The 18,774-nt window shown below is 56.0% G+C and overlaps 4 protein-coding genes across 4 annotated transcripts in view; 2 read left to right on the forward strand and 2 right to left on the reverse strand.

Moving 5' to 3' along the window:
* Positions 1-1,172, forward strand: part of PTSG_00814 (phosphatase 2C) — a 1,538-nt gene extending 366 nt beyond the window's left edge. The window contains exons 2-3 of the mRNA XM_004998226.1: positions 275-406; positions 739-1,172. Coding sequence (XP_004998283.1) covers positions 275-406; positions 739-821 — 215 coding nt within the window. The 3' untranslated portion in view covers positions 822-1,172. The remainder of the gene's footprint in view (positions 1-274; positions 407-738) is intronic.
* Positions 1,119-9,011, reverse strand: PTSG_00815 (Rab2a protein). The gene is made up of 16 exons (XM_004998227.1): positions 8,957-9,011; positions 8,641-8,725; positions 8,462-8,494; positions 8,298-8,345; positions 8,026-8,121; positions 7,547-7,900; positions 7,312-7,410; positions 6,997-7,095; positions 6,655-6,732; positions 6,356-6,487; positions 6,107-6,205; positions 5,688-5,891; positions 5,270-5,509; positions 4,478-5,055; positions 2,642-4,216; positions 1,119-2,436 (listed from the first exon to the last, which is right to left on the reverse strand). Exons 1-16 carry the CDS (start codon positions 8,974-8,976, stop codon positions 1,284-1,286), a joined length of 4,893 nt encoding a protein of 1,630 aa, XP_004998284.1. The 5' UTR covers positions 8,977-9,011; the 3' UTR covers positions 1,119-1,283.
* A 119-nt stretch (positions 9,012-9,130) lies between these two features.
* PTSG_11645 (uncharacterized protein) lies at positions 9,131-12,272 on the reverse strand. The gene is made up of 8 exons (XM_004998228.1): positions 11,229-12,272; positions 11,029-11,079; positions 10,693-10,778; positions 10,347-10,436; positions 10,070-10,141; positions 9,883-9,920; positions 9,557-9,653; positions 9,131-9,360 (listed from the first exon to the last, which is right to left on the reverse strand). The coding sequence occupies exons 1-8, from the start codon at positions 12,128-12,130 to the stop codon at positions 9,302-9,304; spliced, it is 1,395 nt and encodes a 464-aa protein (XP_004998285.1). The 5' UTR covers positions 12,131-12,272; the 3' UTR covers positions 9,131-9,301.
* Positions 12,273-12,324: 52 nt separating this feature from the next.
* PTSG_00818 (uncharacterized protein) lies at positions 12,325-18,644 on the forward strand. The gene is made up of 14 exons (XM_004998229.1): positions 12,325-13,519; positions 13,714-13,785; positions 13,974-14,093; positions 14,318-14,427; positions 14,678-14,828; positions 15,097-15,148; positions 15,299-15,377; positions 15,576-15,667; positions 15,880-15,951; positions 16,173-16,379; positions 16,646-16,853; positions 17,277-17,391; positions 17,689-17,855; positions 18,170-18,644. The coding sequence occupies exons 1-14, from the start codon at positions 12,364-12,366 to the stop codon at positions 18,557-18,559; spliced, it is 2,991 nt and encodes a 996-aa protein (XP_004998286.1). The 5' UTR covers positions 12,325-12,363; the 3' UTR covers positions 18,560-18,644.
* The last annotated feature ends 130 nt before the right edge of the window (positions 18,645-18,774 follow it).

Here is an 18,774-nt window from a genome sequence, read left to right on the forward strand (position 1 = left end):
GTGTGTGTGTGTGTGTGTGTAAGTGTGTGTATGTGTGTGTTTGGGTCTGTCTGTCTGTCTGTCTGTCTGTCTGTGTTCTCTGTGTATGTGTTGTGTGTGTGTGTATGTGTGTGTGTGTGTGTCTGTCTGTCGACCTGTCTGTCTGTGTCTGTCTGCTAATCCCTGCCTCCTTCACCCCATCCCCACCCCATCCCCACTCCACCCCACCTCTTACCCCTTGCCCCCCCCCTCCACTCCATCCCCACTCACATCACTCTCACATAATCGAACGCAGTGTACCACATGGATGGCATGGTGGTGTTTGTGCTGCTGATGATTTGCACCTGTGCATACATCAAGCGCGTGCCCCGCCTCAAGGACTTCTTCCTCTCTGAGAAACAAGGCTTCTTCGGCGTCTTGTACAAAGGTGCGTGTGAGTGTGCATGCATGGCACCTCATGCAGGACTGCACCAGAAAGACAGTGTGTGTTGAGCTTGTGTGGACTTGTTCGAACGCCAGCACTGCGCCAATCACAGTAGAGTGAAGGACAGCAACAACAACAACAACAACAACAACAACAACAACAACAACAACAACAACAACAACAACAACAACAACAGCTCCCATGTGCCCACGGTTCTGTTTTGTCTGCAACAGTGGCTATGTTGTTACCGCTTCTTTCCACTCCTTGCATTGGTCCTGTTCCATGGCCGCTCTCACCAGCTCTCACCCGGAGGATGCTCCTTGATGCATGGGCAGGTGCCGTGATTGGGGTTAGATTACACTGGCTCGTGAGCCTCACCTGCTTAGCCACCGGCGTCTACCTTCTGTTCCTGAAGTGATTCATTGGCGTCGTCAATTGGAGGAAGGGGGTATTCCGTTTTCTCTTGATGACACCACAATGCGCGCGAACTCTTGCATTTCTCTGCTCTGCCCTGCCTGCCTACTTGTCGAAGTTGTGTTATCGATTTCACCGAGCAACCTGACAAAGCTGCAGTTACCACCTGCTTTGTCTAACCTTCGCTGCCGCTGTCGAGCGTGCCGTAGTGGGCCTTTGCGCGTTGACAACAGCCAACAGCGACTCCCATTTCGATTGTATCATTGCTTGCATGCTGGCTTGCTCGCTTGCTCGCTGGCGTGCTTGTTGCAGTATTGTATGTCTTTCAAATTCAAATGTAAACAGCCTAGCCGTCCGCATGGGAAAGAACACAAAGGAGACGGCTTGAACAGTAAAGCGGAGAGGGTTGAGCCTGCGCATACACGTACAACATTACAATGCAGGAAACACGCACACACACATAAGGCTATGCGAAGGAGGAGGAGCAAGATGTCTTGGCCTTGAAGAGCCTGAGCAGTTTCACCGCCGGGATTGGCCGGACACCGCACGCCTCGAGGGACTTCCGCGAAATGATGCCTTCCTCAATGCCAAGCACAACATCACCGCACGTGGTCGCCCCAAAGTCACACAGCGCACCGCCCACACTCTCCAGCAGCGACGCCGAGCTCAGCTCCGATAGCAAGTCTGCCGCAAATGGCCACAGCCGCTGCTCCTCGTCTATTTGCTGTTGTTGTTGCTGTTGTTGCTGATGCTGATGCTGTACTTCTTCTTCTTCTTCTTCTTCTTCTTCTTCTTCTTCTTCTTCTTCTTCTTCTTCTTCTTCTTCTTCTTCTTCTTCTTCTTCTTCTTCTTCTTCTTCTTCTTCTTCTTCTTCTTCTTCTTCTTCCACAACTTCGTCGCTTCCCTCCGCCTGGCCTGACTTTCTCGGTGCGCCGCTGCGTGCATGATCCCGCCCCGCAGCAACAACCACCTTCCTGATCGCCTCTGCATATCCCTGCAACTGTCTCCCTCGCCACGCCACCTCCCCTTCTGCCGCCTCTTCGCCAAATCCAGTCATGCCGTCAATGTCAAATAGCGACAGCACCGCTTCACGCACGCTCTTGTGCGGCTGTGGTGGTGGCAGGTGCAGCACCTGTGAAAAGTACTGGTCCAGCGCTGCTGCTGTCTTCTCACACACAGCATCCGGCAGCGTCATGGCCAACCGCTTCAGGCGGTCGAAAGAGTCGTACTCGCTCATCTCGGCCCTGCTCATGCTGCTGCTGTCGTTGAAGTTGTGCCACGCGCTGCTCACAATCACGGGCACAATGCGTTGGAGGCGGATCTTGGCATGTTGCTCCTCATCATCTTCATGCGCGCGCTGGTGCTCGCGTAGCGCCAGCATCGTCATCCACTCCAGCAGCACGTTGTCGCAGTAGTCGCTGTGCTGCAGCTGCCTCATCTGCATGATGGTGGCAGCAGAGACGATGGGGCAGGCCACCAGGCTCAGCCCTATCGCCGTCATGAACGACAGCTTGAAGTTGAGGCCCGTCTCCAGGTTGTTGGCGTCCAGGAATGCGATCAGGTTGCGCTGCTCCAAGCGCGGATGCAGCGCCATCACCAGCCCGCTGCTGGCGCGTTGTCTGTGGTGGTGTGTGTAGGTGGAGGGGGAAGCAGGGGGGAAGTGAGGTGAAATGTTGTGCTGCAGCAGTAGTGGTTGGAAGTGACCGACAGACAGACAGACAAATAGATAGACACGCACACAGACACGCACACACATGCACACACACAGACACACATGCACATACACGCACACGCACGCACACACACACACGCACACCGTCTCACCTGTAGCTGATGAAGACGTCGTACTTGTCCTGCAGGCCGAGAACGGGCAGAAGAGGGCCGTACTTGGTGATCAGGTCATCGGGTGGCAGCAGCTGTTCATCCACCCACATGTCCTGCTTGTTCTTGTGTCGGTGCAGCACATCCTCGAAGAACAGCAGCGTCTTGTCGTCGTACGGCAGCAGCAGGCTGCTCTTCAGCTCAGGATAGCGCTCTCTGGCGGCCTCGCTGATCATGGTGTGCAGCATGTGCAGCATGGCGCGTGGCTGTGCACTCGTGATCTTCATCTTGATGCCGCCAACAGCCGGCACAAGCTGCAACTCCAGCTTGGTCGACTCCATGAAGCAGACGGCGTGGGTGCGGCTCAGCTTGGGCTCCTGCGATGCGCCGTGCTGCGCATGCGCCAGCACATGAGCCAGCACAACGGTGAAGAGGCCCTCTGGCAGGAACGACGCGTGCTGTGCATTTTCAACTTGCACGCTCGCACTTCGCTTGAACTGCGTCAGGCTGAAGGTGACGTAGGCTGTCTTCTCCTCGTGGCCAAGATACGGGTTGGCCTGTTGTGCTGCTGTCGTGCTCAGCGACACGGATGCCATCGTGCTGCTGCTGTGGCGGATCGTCATAGGCAGAATGGCTGGAACCAGGTACTGCTGGTGCCCGGGACTGCTGCCCTTGCTGCCCTTGGCTGTAGCGTTGTCACCGTGGCCAGAGTTGGTGCGGGCGAGTGCTCTGCGGCTGTCGACCAGCTTGGGTGGGGAGTACTCAACACACAGCCCGTACTGCATCATGAGGCGCAGGAACGGCATTATCAAGTTGCTGTCCACGTCCCTCCACAGCACATCCAGCAGGCGGCGATGCAGGATACCGCGGTCAAGGAGGTCGTCCCACAGCTGCGCGCCAACGGCCCTCGCCTCGCCATCCCGCGCATCGTAGTGCAGGTCAAAGTTGCGGATGACGCGCGTCATCGTGTCCACCGCCCACTGCGGACTCAGGATCACATAATCATCCATGCCTGGCACGCTGTCATAGTACAGCACCATGGAGTACAGGTGCAGGAACTGAAGGCAGGCCCTCGTCTCGTCACGCGTGCGCAGCCCACACGTGCGCGCAATATCCACCACCTCATCAAACGTGAGCAGCGGTCGTTTCTCGTCGCGGGCGATGGCATGGAGCTTGTCGTAGAGGTGGAGGTACGGCACGGCCACCTCCTGGCTTACGTACTCCTGCGCCAGTGCTGTGGAGGAGATGGTCTGGCGCAGGTCCTGGATCATGGGGTCATTGATGGACTTGGTGTTGTCAACGGGCCAGAACCACAGACCGTGCTTGTCGTTGTGAATGACACCAGGAAAGGCTGGGTTGTGGCGCAGGCGGCTGTATATGTCGCGTGAAATGTTCTCATGCTGCTTCCGCTGGCTGACCACATCAGCGAAGGTGCCGACGATGAGGACGGGTGCACCCTTGGCGTGGAGGTGAAGGGAGGACAGCCAGTGCTCCATAAACTCCCACGTCTCTGTCCGCTTGCTCTTGTCCTGGTGCAGCAGATCCTCCATCGAGAACACCAGCAGGTACACCGCGTACCTGTTGTGGGGGTGGAGAGTGAAGATGGGGTTGGGTGAGTGGGGTGAGGAGGGTGTGGGGAGGGCAGCGGTGGACAGCAGGCAGCAGGCAGCACGTACCCACGCAGACACACACACACACACACAGAGACACACACACACACACACACACACACACACACACACACACACACACACACACACACACACACACACACACACAGAGCACACACAGAGCACACACAAAGCACACACAGAGCACATACAAATACATCCCACTCACTTGGTGAGGAAGAAAGGGTGGAAGATGTAGAAGGTGGACTGGCCTCCCAGGTCAAATACTTTGAACGTCACCCTGGCGTTGCCCTCCCCGAACGTCGTGTCCAGATTCAGATCCTTGATCGCGTTCTCAATCTCCTCAGTTGAGATGTTGGGCACGGTTCCCATACCGGCAGTCATCACTGCAGACGATGCTGCGAGTGCGGGTGGCGATGGCAATGACGCTGATGTGGGCTCAGCAGCATCAGCAGTCTCAGTTCCACCACCGTCACTGTCATCATCATAATCATCATCATCGTCATCATCGTCATCATCAACGACATGTGCACCAGGTTCATTGCCGCTCGCCAGCACCTGCTCACCGGATGCATCAAGACCAGCTTCATGGCCAAGCACATCCCCTTTGTCTGCCACTGGTGCGTCTGCTTCCATCTCGCTGACGAGCTGCAGTGCAACGCGCTCCTCCCGCAGCCTATGTGCTTCCTCCATCTTCATCCGCATCACCGCGTCCATGCCGCCCGCCTGCGCCAGCGCTGTGTCCCGCAGGCTCCGCGCAACCTCAGACAGAAAGCCAGTCACAGCCTGCAATGGTGAAGGCGAAGTGAAGGTGGTGTTGAGAGTGTGGTGGTTGATGAGGAGGGAATGCTTTTCGTTCTGGTGAAAGGCCAAACACACAGCATCGTGTGACAACACCAAGTGACAACGCCGCCACGACATCAGCCCGTGCATGATGTTTTGGAACATCACACACACACACGCAAGCACCCACGCATACAGCGCATCCTCTCGCGCTCACCTTCCATTGGTAAACGTCCATGGAATCCACGGTGACATTCATGTCGTGGGTTGCAGCGCCTTTGGTCGAGTGCTCGGCATTATTGAAGCCCAAGCCCCGAAGAGAGCGGAGCGTTGTCGTCTTCCCCGCACGGCCCTGGCCAACCAAGTTCAGCTTTGCCCGCCCCGCCATCTGCTGGTCGCACCGCTCGGCAATCTCCTGCATGATCCGCCTCACGTTTGCCACGTACGCTTCCTTTGCCTGTGTGTTGTGGTGTGATGTTGGGTGAGCAAGTCAGACGAGATGTACGAGCTCGTATTGCACGGAAGCAAGCACAGGGAGGGAGGGTGTGACGAAGCAAGCGTGCACGATTGAATTCACACTCATGCACACTCACACACTCACGCGCACACGCACACGCGCGCATTCACACACATACCTTCTCCTGCTGTAATCTGGCTTGCGTCTCATCGTCCAATTCACTTGTGGTCGGGTCCTCTTCATCTCCCTTCTCATCTCCATCTTCAGGCGGTTGCTGGTTGCTGTCGCTGCTTGGTGTCGTGGCAGTGGTGGGTTGGAGCGCTGTGATGGATGCAATGGCTTTGTGACCGCTTGCCTTTGCCACATCCAAGGGTGTCTGACCCTGCAATCATTCAGACACAAGAAGGCAGTCCGGCGGGTAAGTGCAGATACACACACACATTCTCACGGTGTCGGTGCAAAGCCTCGTGCACGCATGCACCAATGCACTGCACGACCCGCGAATGCTGATACAGCGGCGCGCGCACAAAACTGCACAACAGATGTAAAGAATACACGGAGGTGTGCAGTGAAAGTGTCCGGTTCAACATGCCACACCTTGTTATTCTTTGTGGTGATGTTGGCACCTTTCTTCAGCAACAGCCGCACAACAGCTGCATGATTGTGCCTGCAGGCAACATGCAGCGGTGTATCGCCCTGCACATGCAAGCAGCCATGATCAACGTGAACAAGATAGCACACAAGCATGAGCAAAGGCAACAAGTCTGATGAATACACTGCTGCGTTCATCTGCACCAGGGAATGGAGACAACACACACACACACACCCGTGTATTCAAACACGTACCTGCGTATCCTGTTCGGATACGTCCACATTGCCTTTGTCAATGAGTGCAGACACACGCGCAGTGTCACCGTGCTTGCAGGCATCATGGAGGGATGCAGGTTGTGGTGAAGATGGTGGTCGTGCTTGCACAGCCTGCGCAGGTGAGGTGAAATATGCGTGAACAGGGCAAGTCCGCAACAGAATGAATGTGCGTGGTAGGAGGAGGAGGAGGAGGAGGAGGAGGGAATGATGGAGTTTGAACAAGCAGAGCTTATGACACAGCAACACAACAATACATCACAAGCATAGCACACACACACCTGCGGGTTGCGAAGCAGCTTAATGACATCACTGTGCCCACCGCTGACAGCGAGGTCAAGAGCCGTCTTGCCGAACAGCTGTTGTTGTCAATCACGCATGGAATGTGTGTGTGTGTGTGTATGTGTGTATGTGTGTGTGTGTGTGTGTGTGTGTGTGTGTGTGTGTGTGTGTGTGCGTGTGCGTGTGCGGCGAAAGCAGATGATGGGAGGGGCATGAACAGGAAGGCAGATTTGACACAAAAAAGAGGTTGGGTGACAGCGATCCAGTTCAACACGCACATCAAGCAACTAACACAACAAGAGCGCGTGGGGTCGCAACGACCAGCTGTATGCTTCACTCACAAAGCGGTGCTTGATGGTGGTGTCAGCGCCATGTTCCAGGAGCACGCGCACAGCGTTCGCATGATTGTTGGACGCGGCGTAGTGGAGGGCCGTCCATCCCTGGTGGCGGGGGAGTAGGGGCACGTGAAGAGGTGACGGGGTGGTTATATCCAACGCGAGTGATGGGGTTCCAAGCAGATGAAATAATCATCAGACGCGTGTCAACATGGAGGAACACAGACACAGAGAAACTTCTACAACTTGCCCGAGTGCAAAGACCTGAACTTGCGCAGACGCACACGCGCGCGCATCCAAGAAGAACAGGGTGGCCAATACCTTCTTGTCCTTTGCATTGATATCGGCGCTGTGCTTGAGCAACAGCTGCACAACATCAGACGCGCCGCTTCCGCTCGCCATATGCAGAGGAAGACTCCCCTGGATGATTGATTGCAGGGAGTCATGAGTGAATGAGGTCGATGGTGGTTAGCGTCCACAAGAATGTAATATGTGGCTTCACAAAGCTCGAGGAAAGCACACCTAAGCTGGCAGAGACATGCGTTGTGCAACCCACTGTGTCGTTAAGCTTGTTGGCGTCCTGGCCACACTTCAGCAATGAGGATGCCATGTCGAATTTTCCTTGGCGGCAAGCGTCGTGCAGCGCCCCACCTGGTGGATCTTCTGTTTCGAGCCGATGCACCACCTGGGCTGTGAGCTCCTGAAATGCCTTTTCCACATTTTCGCCTGTCTTCGCGCTTGTTTCGAAAAACACGAGGCCCTTCTCCATCGCGAACCTCTGGCCGTCTTCAAACGACACTTGTCGATGGTCTCCGAGATCGCACTTGTTTCCAATCAGGGCCACGCAGCACTTGGGATCCGAATAGGACCTTACGTCCTTCATCCACTCCAGAATGGTGTTGACTGTGTCCTGTTGGAGCATTCAATCACACAAACTGCAGACTAAGCTTTGGTAACTCCCAGTCGACCATCAAACCCCAAGCACCTTCAACAACAGACGCATGCAACCGCGAGTGAAGACTCGGGCCGTCTCACCCGCCGAGTGACGTCATATACAAGGAGGATGCCATGTGCTCCTCGACAGTATGCATGCGAAAGGGAACGGAAGCGTTCTTGCCCATTTGTGTCCCACTGTCAAGCGTCATGCAAGGGCCCAAGAGGCAAGGGTGAAGCTATGAGGGGTGCTTCGTTGAATGCGAGTGCGTGAAAGTGTTCGTGTGGCTGCCTGATGACCCCATGCTCTGGTCAAGAAGCGGAGGACAGGCCGTGACAGAGCGGATTGAAATACATGACCACAACGGACGTACAATTTGTAGCTGTGTGCGCTTCCCGTGAAGTTCGAGTTCATGGGTTCTCTGAAGAATTGATGGATGTTCCAGTGTGAGCATGTAGCGGAAGAAGCTGATTCCACGCATCACCTCGTGCGCTTCAACACTATCAGACCGAATGCATGAGCATGGATTAGACATACAAAGCTAACGCCAAGGGTGCTGGAAATGGGAGCCTGCAATGAAATGGTTGAAATATGGCGGCATCACGTATGAGCAACAGTGTGAAGATGCAATGCGCACAGAATAAGGGAGCGCATGACAATGCTGAATGAACAATGACGACGTGATCACGCATATCAAGGATATGCAAACAACTTACGTCGAATTGACTCTCTGTCAGCTGACTAATCAAACTTGTTTTGCCAGCATCTCTACCAACAAGGACGAATTTGAAGACATAGTCACTGCAAGTCCACGAGCCACATGAGGTGAGGTATGCTGGAGCCAACACGGCAGTGGACAAGACACCCAACAACAGATGAACAGAGCCACCAAACCAAAATCTCAACGGCCACAAACACCAACCATCGGTAGCCATGGAGAATAGACAAGGGAAAGGGACAGAAGGACAGAAGGACAGAAGGACACCCAAGAGCGTTCAGGCCAACCTGTGTCATGTTCAACACAAGACTCACCACTGCTGTTTTGAAGCCATGATGATGATGGTTGTTGTTGTCCTCCGAATTGCCGAAAACTACAGGAAATGACAGCGAATCGTCCACAATGCCGTGGGTTGACATGCACAACAACCCTTGCTCACAACCAACCACACTGAAGAAAGCAACCCCCTCGTCCTGCTTGCACGGCTTCTTTGCTCGTTGATTTACTGTCTATGTCAATTCAACCGTCCTCTGCTCGCACCACAACCCCCGCCCCGGCACCTCAAACAAACAATCTCAAGCACTCAGCCCCCTCTTCCCCATCCTCTTCACCACACCACCCCGTTCCCTTCCCCTCCTCCTCCTTTATCAAGTCGTCGGTTAGCGGCGGCCAAAGTTGGCGGCCATGCTGCCAATGCGCCGCGCTCGCCGGAAGTGCGCTGCATGCAACAGAACAATCACACGCACAATCACAACCAAAAAGGAACATGGTAAGAACGGCAGGGATGCGCGAGCCTGTCTCAAGGGCGGGTCAAGCAAGCACCCATTGGTTTTACGTCTTTCACCTCCACACCCCGCAAACACGCACCGATCGTGCACACAACCGCATCCACCCGCACACAAACTTGCACATACATCTTCGCTGTTCCTGTCCGAGCCGCTGCTTGCGCATGAACTTGAGCGTGGACGGCTTTGTCTTGCGCCCAAGCACGCCCTCGCGCTCCTTCAGCGACTGCACAGTCATGTGCATGTGTGTGTGTGCGTGTGTGCGTGTGTAAGTGAGCATGTGAAGAACTGTATGCGGGTATCCAGCACGAGCACATATCGCAACAGAGCTGTCACCAACACCACTTCCTCCCATTCCATCCCCAATCCCCTCTCCAACAAGAACAAATCAATACCACCACCACCACCACCACCACCACCACCACCACCACCACCACCACCAACTGGCCACTCACCACAACTTTGAGGCCGCCGCGCCGGAACACAAGGCCGTCTGTAAATGCAGCAGCGAAGCAGTTGGTCGTCAGCTGGTGGTCAGGCAGACACGAGGCAAGCAAGCACCGACACTCACACAAAGCACCACCAACAAGCAGCAATCGTGTGCGTGTGTGTGCGTGCATGTGTGTGTGTGTGTGATGTTACTTTTGCGCTTCGTCTTCTTCGTGGGCAGCTCGCCATCGTCTTCATCGTCCTCGTCCTCGTCCTCATCAAAGTCTGGCCATTGGGATGAGAGAGCAGAACAAGAAGGCATGCGTGAGGATTGCGCATACAGCTCGCGTGCCCACCCTCATTCAAGTTGAGCCACACACACACACACACGCACACACAAGGTCACTCACGCACAGTCACACACGCATACAGCCTCATACAGAGACACAAACTCTCTCCCTGCCTCTCTCCAGCAACGAGCATCCCCCACCTTGTAGCTGCATGCGTGCGCGTTCGTCGTCCTCGTCCTCGTCCTCTGAATCATCAAACACCACGCGCTGCCCAGCATACGCCGGGATCACTGCAGTGTAACAATGTGCAGTGTGACGTGGGCGTCAGAAATACAACATCAACAACCACAACAGCTGCAACCATGCAGTCACGCGTGTTTGGCAGTCACAGCCACTTAAACTCGCGCTTCCAAAACACGCACCCAAAGCACCACACACACATACACACATACACACACATATATACACACATAAACACATGCACATATATACACATATACACACACACACACACTCTCTCTCGCTCTCTCGCTCTCTTGCCCGCACCGGTTTCGTGGCCGTGCTCCTGCTCCAGCTGCTCGAGCATGGCGGGATCAAGCAGCTGCGTCTCCTTCGAATTCGCCTTCTGCGCCCTGAACACCCGCACACACATACACACACGCGTCCACAGTCAAGCCATGCTGTGAGGCCGTGTTGCCGTTGTCTCTGGTTGTGGCTTGCGCTGCACGCCCAAAAATCTCTTTCAACGCATTGCACAACTCCACCTGCTCCCCCTTCAAACGCAAGCACAACCACACGCACACACAATCACCCAATCTCACGCACACAAGCACACTCGCTCCCTTGCACATCCCCGCCATCTCTCAAAGCGTCGACTCGTACTTGCGGCGTTCGCGGGCTTCGCGCACACGCGCTCTCCGGCGGTCATCAATCCTGCACACAAACAGGACGCAAAGACAATGTGGTGAGATCACTTTGCACACAGCACGCGACACTACAAACAACTCCTTTTAACACGACGACACACACACACACAATCACACATAATCACACACACACACACCGCACACTGCAATGCGAACCTCTTTGCGGCGGCCTTCTCTGCTGCGAGTCGCTGCAAGACGGCGTCACGACTGACACCCAGGCTCACTTCCGCAGGCGCATCGTCGTCATCAACATAATCAACAGCACCAGCACTGCTCCCGTTGTTGGCTGTATCCTTTGCAGGCTGCTGCTTCGTCTTTACTGCCTTCTTCTGTGCTGCGCTCTGGTCATTGGCGGCCTCCACGTTGGACTGTGTGGATGCTGCTGTTGCGCTGCTCTGTGTCTGCTCCTGCTTCTTCTCCTGCTTCTTCTTCTGCTTCTTCTTTGGCGTTTTGCTGGTCTTCTTTGCTTCCTTCTGCGCCTGCTCGCCAGCGCTGTCATCTGAAGTTGGGGCCTTCGCCTCCGTGTCGTCCTCCTCATCCAAGTTCAGGCGACGCATGTTCTGCTTGCGGTTCAGCACTGGCGAAGATGTCGCCTCCTGCACCCAGTTGTCCTCCGGCACGTCGCGGGTGCGGCGCGATGATCGCCGGGCGGTCTGTGGTGGCGGGTGTTTCCTGGCTGCGGGTGTGCGAGTCGGTGTGTGCGGCGGCGACGCCTCCCCAGACGCGTTTGAGGAGTCCTTGTGACCATCAACATCACCCTGTTCCTGCTTCTGCTTCTGCTGGCCGTCTGTGTTTTGGCTACTTGCCTCGGCTTCTTGCTCCGTCTTCTTCGGCGTCTTCTTGGTCTTCTTGGTCGCTGTGCGCCGCTTCGCAGTGCTCTTCTTGGGTGTCTTGGTTGCTGTTGCCTTCACAGGCGTTTGCTCCACCGTCTGCTCGCTGCCTTCCTCCTGCTCTTCAAGCTCCCTGCGGCGACGCGTGCGCCTGCGTGTTGCCGTGCTCGGTGGCACCTCCGCACGGTTGGCACCAGGGCTGGTGCTCAGATTGCTGCGCAGTCGCATCTTACCCCAACAGCCCGTCAACTCCCAAAAAGAACAGCAACACGCACACGAGCCAACAAGCAAGGATCGCAAAGACAAGCACCTCAGCAGCACAGGCAACAACAAACACACGTGCACACCAAATCCGCCAGCAGCAAATGCGAGTCCAGAAAGTGGCACGACAATTTGTTGAAACTTTCAATAGATTTTCTGCAAACAAATCACAGCACAACAGCAGAAGAAGAAGCAACAAGATGTCGCGGGTTGTGCCACTGCTGGTTGCCAGCGACAGCAACGGCAAGGATGGCCGCGATGGTGCCGCTGGCGCTGGCGCTGGCGTGATTCGAGGAGCGAGAGGGGAAGAGCTGCGCGTCCAGTTTGTGGAGGATCACATTGTGCGGGTAACGCTGTGCCCCGATGGAAAGCGGCGCGTGGATCGCTCCTGGATTATCGATCCAACACACGATCCAACAACCCGCACCACCACAACCACCAATGATGATGATGATGATGCAGAGAAGCCGTGCAGCCAGAGTGTGGCCACGGGGTTCCTGGATGAGGGACACCCTGGCGCAGAATTTCTGCGTGTGCATGGGTCGCGGCGGGACGATCTGTTTTCTGGCTCAAGCGAGGCAGTGAATGTTGTCTGCGAGAACCAGAAGGGATCGGGCTGGAGCATGAGCAGCTCATCTGTGCGCGTGTCTGCGACCGCCAAGCCGGGCGAGCCCCCAGCACTGGCATGGCACTTCAAGGATGCGCTCGTGGCCCGCGACCTCCCCAGCTCGCCGTACACGTACGACCGCGGTGTTGGTCACAGCGGCGGCGATGGCGACCACCAGGGCCACGGCAGCGTGACACACTACATGGAGCGGCGCAGCGCGCAGGAGGAGGCGTACTTTGGTCTGGGCGAGGCGGCTGGCCGCATCAACCGCTACGGCACGCGCGTGCGTCTGGATGCCATTGACGCCATGGGCTATTCCTGCGATCCCACCAACCGCCAGGTCTCCGGGCCGTTGTACAAGCACTGTCCCATTGTGTTTGTCAACGTGCGCTCCCCGCCGGCAGACGCTGATGCAGCGGCACAACAGCCGCCGCTGGGCGAGGAGGACGAGGAGTACCAGCGCAGCACAACAAGCGCAATGCTGCACAAACTGCTGGACAGCGTCGAGCATGACGACACGGCATCGCCAACCTCGCCCACATCCGTCACGTCACCCGCGTTCTCGACGCAGGAAGAAAGCAGCGATTCGCGGCAGCTTGGCGCCAGCCTGGGATGGTATGCGATGGTGTACGACTCCTCTGCGCGTGGTGTCATGGACCTTGGTAGTGAGATTAGCGCGTTCCGCGGTTCGTACCGTTACACCCAGTTTGAAGACGGCGACCTCGAGTACTACATGATCTTCGGCCAGGGTGTGTGTGCGTGTGTGTGTCTGTGTGTGTCTGTGTGTGTCTGTGTGTGTGTCTGCCTGCTTGTCTGTCTATCTGTGTGTTTGTGCGCGTTTGTTTCCCTTTACGTGCATATCACACCAAGCACTCAAAATGCATCGCCATGCACTCTTGCTTTGTTCTCTCTTCACCCACTCCCAATCGTCGCACTGTTTCAGATCTGAAGTCTGTGGTGCAGGATGTGTCACGACTGATTGGCCGGCCACTCATGCCGCCTCGCTGGTGCCTCGGTGAGCCGCATTAGCTGCTGTCGTCGTGTGACGGGAAAAGGGTTTCGTGTGAGCATGTATGTGCCTGTCTGTCTGTGTGTGTGTGTGTGCATGTCTGTGTGTGTGTGTGTGTGTGTGCTCTGCTTCTTCTTGTCTACCCCCACTCTCGCTCACATGTGCGTGTGCTGGGTGTGTGTGGGTGGGTGCAGGCTATCTTGGCAGCACAATGGCATACACAGAGGCGCCCGATGCGCAGGAGCAGCTGAAGAAGTTTGTGTCCCTCTGCCACTCGCATGACATTCTCTGCGACGGCTTCCACCTCTCCTCAGGTCAATCTCATGTGCTTGTTTGTTGGTTTGTTGGTTTGTTGGTTTGTTGGTTGGTTGGTTGGTTGGTTGGTTGGTTGGTTGGTTTGTTTGTTTGTGTATTTATCTGTTCGTGTGTACTTTTACCTTTGAGTTTGCAACCTTCATCCCCCATATCAAGCTCTGCTCCCACCTCCCACCCCACACCTCATTTCCCTTCCCTATACCTTGCTGGCGCTGCGGAAAAGGATACACGTGCGTGGACGGCGCTGACGGCGGTTTTGGGCCAAGATGCGTCTTCAACTGGAACGCACGCCGGATTCCGGATCCACACGCCATGTTCGACCACTTCAACAAGGTGTGTGTGTGTGTGTGTCTGTGTCTGTCTGTCTGTCTGTCTGTCTGTCTGTGTGTCTGTCTGTGTGTGTATGTGTGTGTATGTATGTTCTTTGACTTCTTCCTTCATCGCCTCTTTGCATCACCACGTCTTGTTCTCGTTGCCTTCTGCTTCCATGTCCCCGTGTCTGTGCATGTGTGTGTGCGAGCGTGTGCCATCCGCTCCCTCACCTTCACCGTGCACACGCATCATCCTCCTCTTTCCTTCACAGGCGCACATGCGCGTGCTGCCCAACATCAAGCCGTGGCTGCTTGCCGACAGCCACCCCGAGTACGCGCGTGCGGTTGCCAGCGGCGTGTGTGTCCGCGATCCGGACGATCCGTCCCGTCCATATGTCGGCCTGTTCTGGTCTGGCGGTGCTGGTCAGTCAACTCAGCCCATGATCGTTTGTTGTGTTTGCGTGGGTCGCTGTGTGTGTCTGTGTGTGTGTGTCTGTGTGTGTGTGTGTGTCTGTGTCTGTGTCTGTGTCTGTGTCTGTGTCTGTGTCTGTGTCTGTGTGCGTGGGAGTACATTTTTTGTGTGTGTGTGTGTGTGTCTGCGTTCCTCTTCCTCTCCCTCCCGCTTTCTACCTCGCCCTGTCGCTGTGTGCACCAGCCTTCCCTCAACCCCCTTGCTCCTTCCCTCGTCCAGGCACTTTCTCCCGTGGGTCCTACATCGACTTCTCCTCAAAGGAAGGATTCAGGTATGCATCATCCATCCCTGCTGTGTCTGTGTCTGCTTGTGTGCCTGTATCTGTGTCTGCGTGTGTGCGTGATTTGGTTCACACCGGCCCATGCTGCCCCCCCCCTGGCTTCTGTTGTCCAAATCGCGTGTTCCCAAATCGTCGCAACAGGTGGTGGGCGGACCGCTGCCGTACACAGCTTATCCAAAAGGGAGCAAGGGCGCTCTGGAACGACAACAACGAATACGAGGTGCGCTGGCACGGGCTTGTTAGTGTGGCTGTCGGTGTACGTGGTGTGATGGGTGTGAATGTGGCGAGCACACGCTGTGCTCATCTCATATCGCAGAACGAAGGCTTCTAACACATACCCACCAAACACACACACGTACACGAACACGTACACGCACAACACAACATGCACACACACACACATGGCAATGATGATCAGGTGGACGATGGGATGCTGGTGTGCGGATCGGGCATGCCAATGTCGCTGATGCGTCCAATTCAGGGATTGCTCATGGCAATGAGCTCAATGAGGTGATTGTGATTGCAGTGCTTCTCACAACGACACAGTCGTGCAGACACATGTCCGGCAATCAGCATAACCCCCCCCCGGCCATACACACACACACACATCGGTTTCTTGACACACACACCCTCACACCACATCACATCACACACACACCCTCACACCACATCACACCACACCACACCACACCACATCACGTTGCCACCACCACCACCACCAGTGCGCTGCTTGCTGAGCGGCCTGCAGAGCGCCCCGTCGTCGTTTCGCGATCGGGATCCCTCGGCATGCAGCGGTGAGTCATCAATGTGGCGGCGAGACGGTGTGGTGCGTGATGTGCGTGCTAGCACACACGCACGAGCCATACATCCTGCCTACGTTACACGTCTTTACCAATCCCAGCACATACACGCGCATACACGCATGTGCGCACATACACATACACGAACGCACATCCCGTCCCCCCTCCGAACCCGCTCACTCTCCCGTCACACGCACCCACCACCACGACGTCAGGTACTGCACGCAGACATGGTCTGGCGACAACCGCACGAGCTGGAAGACGCTGCAGTGGAACACGCCAATGGGCCTGTCACTCGGGCTGTGCGGGTGGCCGTTCAACGGACACGACATTGGGGCGTTTGCAGGGCCAAGGCCCTCGGAGGAGCTGTTGTTGCGCTGGATACAGGCAGCCATCTTCATGCCTCGCTTCTCCATCCACAGGTAGTGGGGCTCGTGGGATGGAATGCCTGCACTGAAGATGCAGGAACACCCATGCTCACCCCTTCTTTCTTTTTATCTCTCTCCCTCTCTCCTCCATTCCACCTCTACCTTTCATCCCTTCTTCCCTCCCGTTCATCCCTCCATCGATGCATTCTTTGCGTTCTGCTTTCTGTTTTTCCCAGCGCATTTCACCCCTCCTCTTACAACTCACTCCCTCTCCCCGCCCCCCTCTTCCACGCCCGCATCCACCCACCCACCACCTGCAGTTGGAACAGCGACAACACATGCACGGAGCCGTGGAGCTATGCGACGTCGGTTGATGTTGTGCGCGCGTGCATACAGCAGCGGTACCTGCACCACCCCTTCATGTACACCCTCCACTACGATGCGCACGTGTCTGGTCTCCCCATCACCCGCCCGCTTGTCCTTGAGTTTCCCGATGACCGCAACTGCTGGGGGCTCCCAGACGCAAAGGTGCAATGTGTGTGTGTGTGTGTGTGTGTGTGTGTGTGTGTGTGTGTGTGTGTGTGTGTGTGTGTGGGTGGGTGTGTGTGTGTGGGTGTGTGGGTGTGTGTGTCTGTGTCTGTCTGTCTGCCTGTCTGTCTGTCTGTGTGTCTGGCTGTCTGTCTGTCTGTCTGTCTGTCTGTCTGTCTGTCTGTCTGTCTGTCTGTCCGTCCGTCTGTCTGTCTGTCTGTGTGTGGGTCTGTCTGTCTGTCTGTTTGTTTGTTTGTCTGTGATTGACTGTCTATCTGTCTGCGTTTGTATTTGTGTGTGTACCCCTCACCTCCTTGTTGCATCGCCTTCCACGCCAACCCCTCGAGTAAACACACCTTGCCATCCATAACCTCACCCGCACCTCCACATATCCCTCCATCCCCCTCATGCCCCATTGCTCAGGCCGACCGCCACGTGCGCGATTGCTCCTCGTGCGATTTCATGGTTGGAAGCGCCCTTCTCGTCTGCCCAATCTACATCCCGGGCACAACGGCTCGCCAGGTCTACCTGCCAACAGGTTCGTTCATGCATGTGCGCGTGTGTGGGTGTGTGTCTGTGTGTTTATGTGTGTGTCTGTGTGTGTGTGTGTGAGTGTGTGTGTGTGTCTGTCTGTCTGTCTTTGTCTGTCTGTGTACATGTCTACCTGTCTGTGTGTGTGTCTGTCTATCTGTCTATCTGTCTGTGCACATGTCTGTTGTGTGCACAAAGCTTCCCTCTCCAGTGCTTTCGTTACCGTGTGCCCTCTGCGTACCATCACCTGAAACCCTCGTGCTCACGACGACCCCTCCCCCCCCCCTTAACCAAACCGACACAGCTTGTGGTGCCAAGACGCTGTGGTACGACGTTGCCAGCAGCACGTGGTTGGCGGGTGGTCGCACGTACACCGCCCACTGCCCGCTGTCATCCCCACTGCCCATCACATATGTGCGGGACGCATCTGTGATCTGCACACTCGCATCGCCCCCCTCGCGCTCAACAGAGGTCAGGCGACAACTGCAATTGTAGCGCAGGGGGAGAGTGTCAATGTGTGTATGTGTGTGTGTGTGTGTGTGTGTGTGTGTGTGTGTGTGTGTGTGTGTGTGTGTGTGTGTGTGTGTGTGTGCGTGTCTGTCTGTGTGTGTGTGTGCGTGCGTATTTGTGTTCATGCGTGCGTGCGTGCGTGCGTGCTTTGTGAATGACCGACATCGCCTTTCCATTCCAATTCAACCCCCCCCCCCCCCCCTTTCGAACCATTTCACTGCTCTTCTCACTTCCCTTCCAACCATCGCCATCACCACCGCCATCGAACCCAACAGGAGATTTCGCGTGACGGGTGCGGCGGCCGCGTGTTCACGCTGTACTTTTCCCAGCGCCCGGGTCGCACGTGTGTCCGCCACATTGAGGATGATGGCATCTCCAACGCCGGCACCCAATTCGTCTTCACGCTCGACGTGTGTGCAGACGAGGAGGCTGTCACGTGCTCTCTGCGCGTCACCAAACGCTTCGTGTCGTACCTTCCAGTGCGCACACCATCACCATCATCGTCGTCCTTTGCACTCCCGTTTGATGAGGTCACCATCAAGCTGCCTGCAAGGGATGCCCGTGCACTGGTCGTGAACACGGGAGAGGGCACGCACACCTTCGCTGGCGGCAGTGGCAACGTGCCTGTAGTTGTTGTGGCGATGGACGACGCTGGTACGCAGTGATGCGCAGGAGCACGGACGGTTGGCTGGATACATCCTTGTTGGCGGTGTGTGTTGGCAGCGCGTTGACAGCGTGTTGGCAGCGTGTTGACAACCCCGCGGCTCGCTTGGGTTGTTTGGTTGATTGATTGCTTTGTGTGCTCGCCCACGCGCGTGCTTTCCTGCGTGCTTTCGTCCACTGTTGTATACAAACGCTCGCCAGCTACCAATGAACAGCA

Source organism: Salpingoeca rosetta (genome assembly GCF_000188695.1).
Source record: "Salpingoeca rosetta unplaced genomic scaffold supercont1.2, whole genome shotgun sequence".
NCBI classification, from domain to species: Eukaryota; class Choanoflagellata; order Craspedida; family Salpingoecidae; genus Salpingoeca; species Salpingoeca rosetta.

Excerpts from the sequence above, each read along its gene's own strand:
- PTSG_00818 (XM_004998229.1), top strand. The coding sequence starts at position 12,364 with ATGTCGCGGGTTGTGCCACTGCTGGTTGCCAGCGACAGCAACGGCAAG. Across the intron at positions 13,786-13,973 it reads GCCGCCTCGCTGGTGCCTCG|GCTATCTTGGCAGCACAATG; the intron begins GTGAGCCGCATT and ends GGGTGGGTGCAG. Across the intron at positions 17,856-18,169 it reads CCCCCTCGCGCTCAACAGAG|GAGATTTCGCGTGACGGGTG; the intron begins GTCAGGCGACAA and ends CGAACCCAACAG.
- PTSG_11645 (XM_004998228.1), bottom strand. The coding sequence starts at position 12,130 with ATGCGACTGCGCAGCAATCTGAGCACCAGCCCTGGTGCCAACCGTGCG. Across the intron at positions 10,142-10,346 it reads CGCACGCATGCAGCTACAAG|ACTTTGATGAGGACGAGGAC; the intron begins GTGGGGGATGCT and ends CCCAATGGCCAG. Across the intron at positions 9,361-9,556 it reads CGGACAGGAACAGCGAAGAT|CGCACTTCCGGCGAGCGCGG; the intron begins GTATGTGCAAGT and ends TGTTGCATGCAG.
- PTSG_00815 (XM_004998227.1), bottom strand. The coding sequence starts at position 8,976 with ATGGCTTCAAAACAGCAGTG. Across the intron at positions 7,901-8,025 it reads TATATGACGTCACTCGGCGG|GACACAGTCAACACCATTCT; the intron begins GTGAGACGGCCC and ends ATGCTCCAACAG. Across the intron at positions 7,096-7,311 it reads TCAATGCAAAGGACAAGAAG|GGATGGACGGCCCTCCACTA; the intron begins GTATTGGCCACC and ends CCCCGCCACCAG.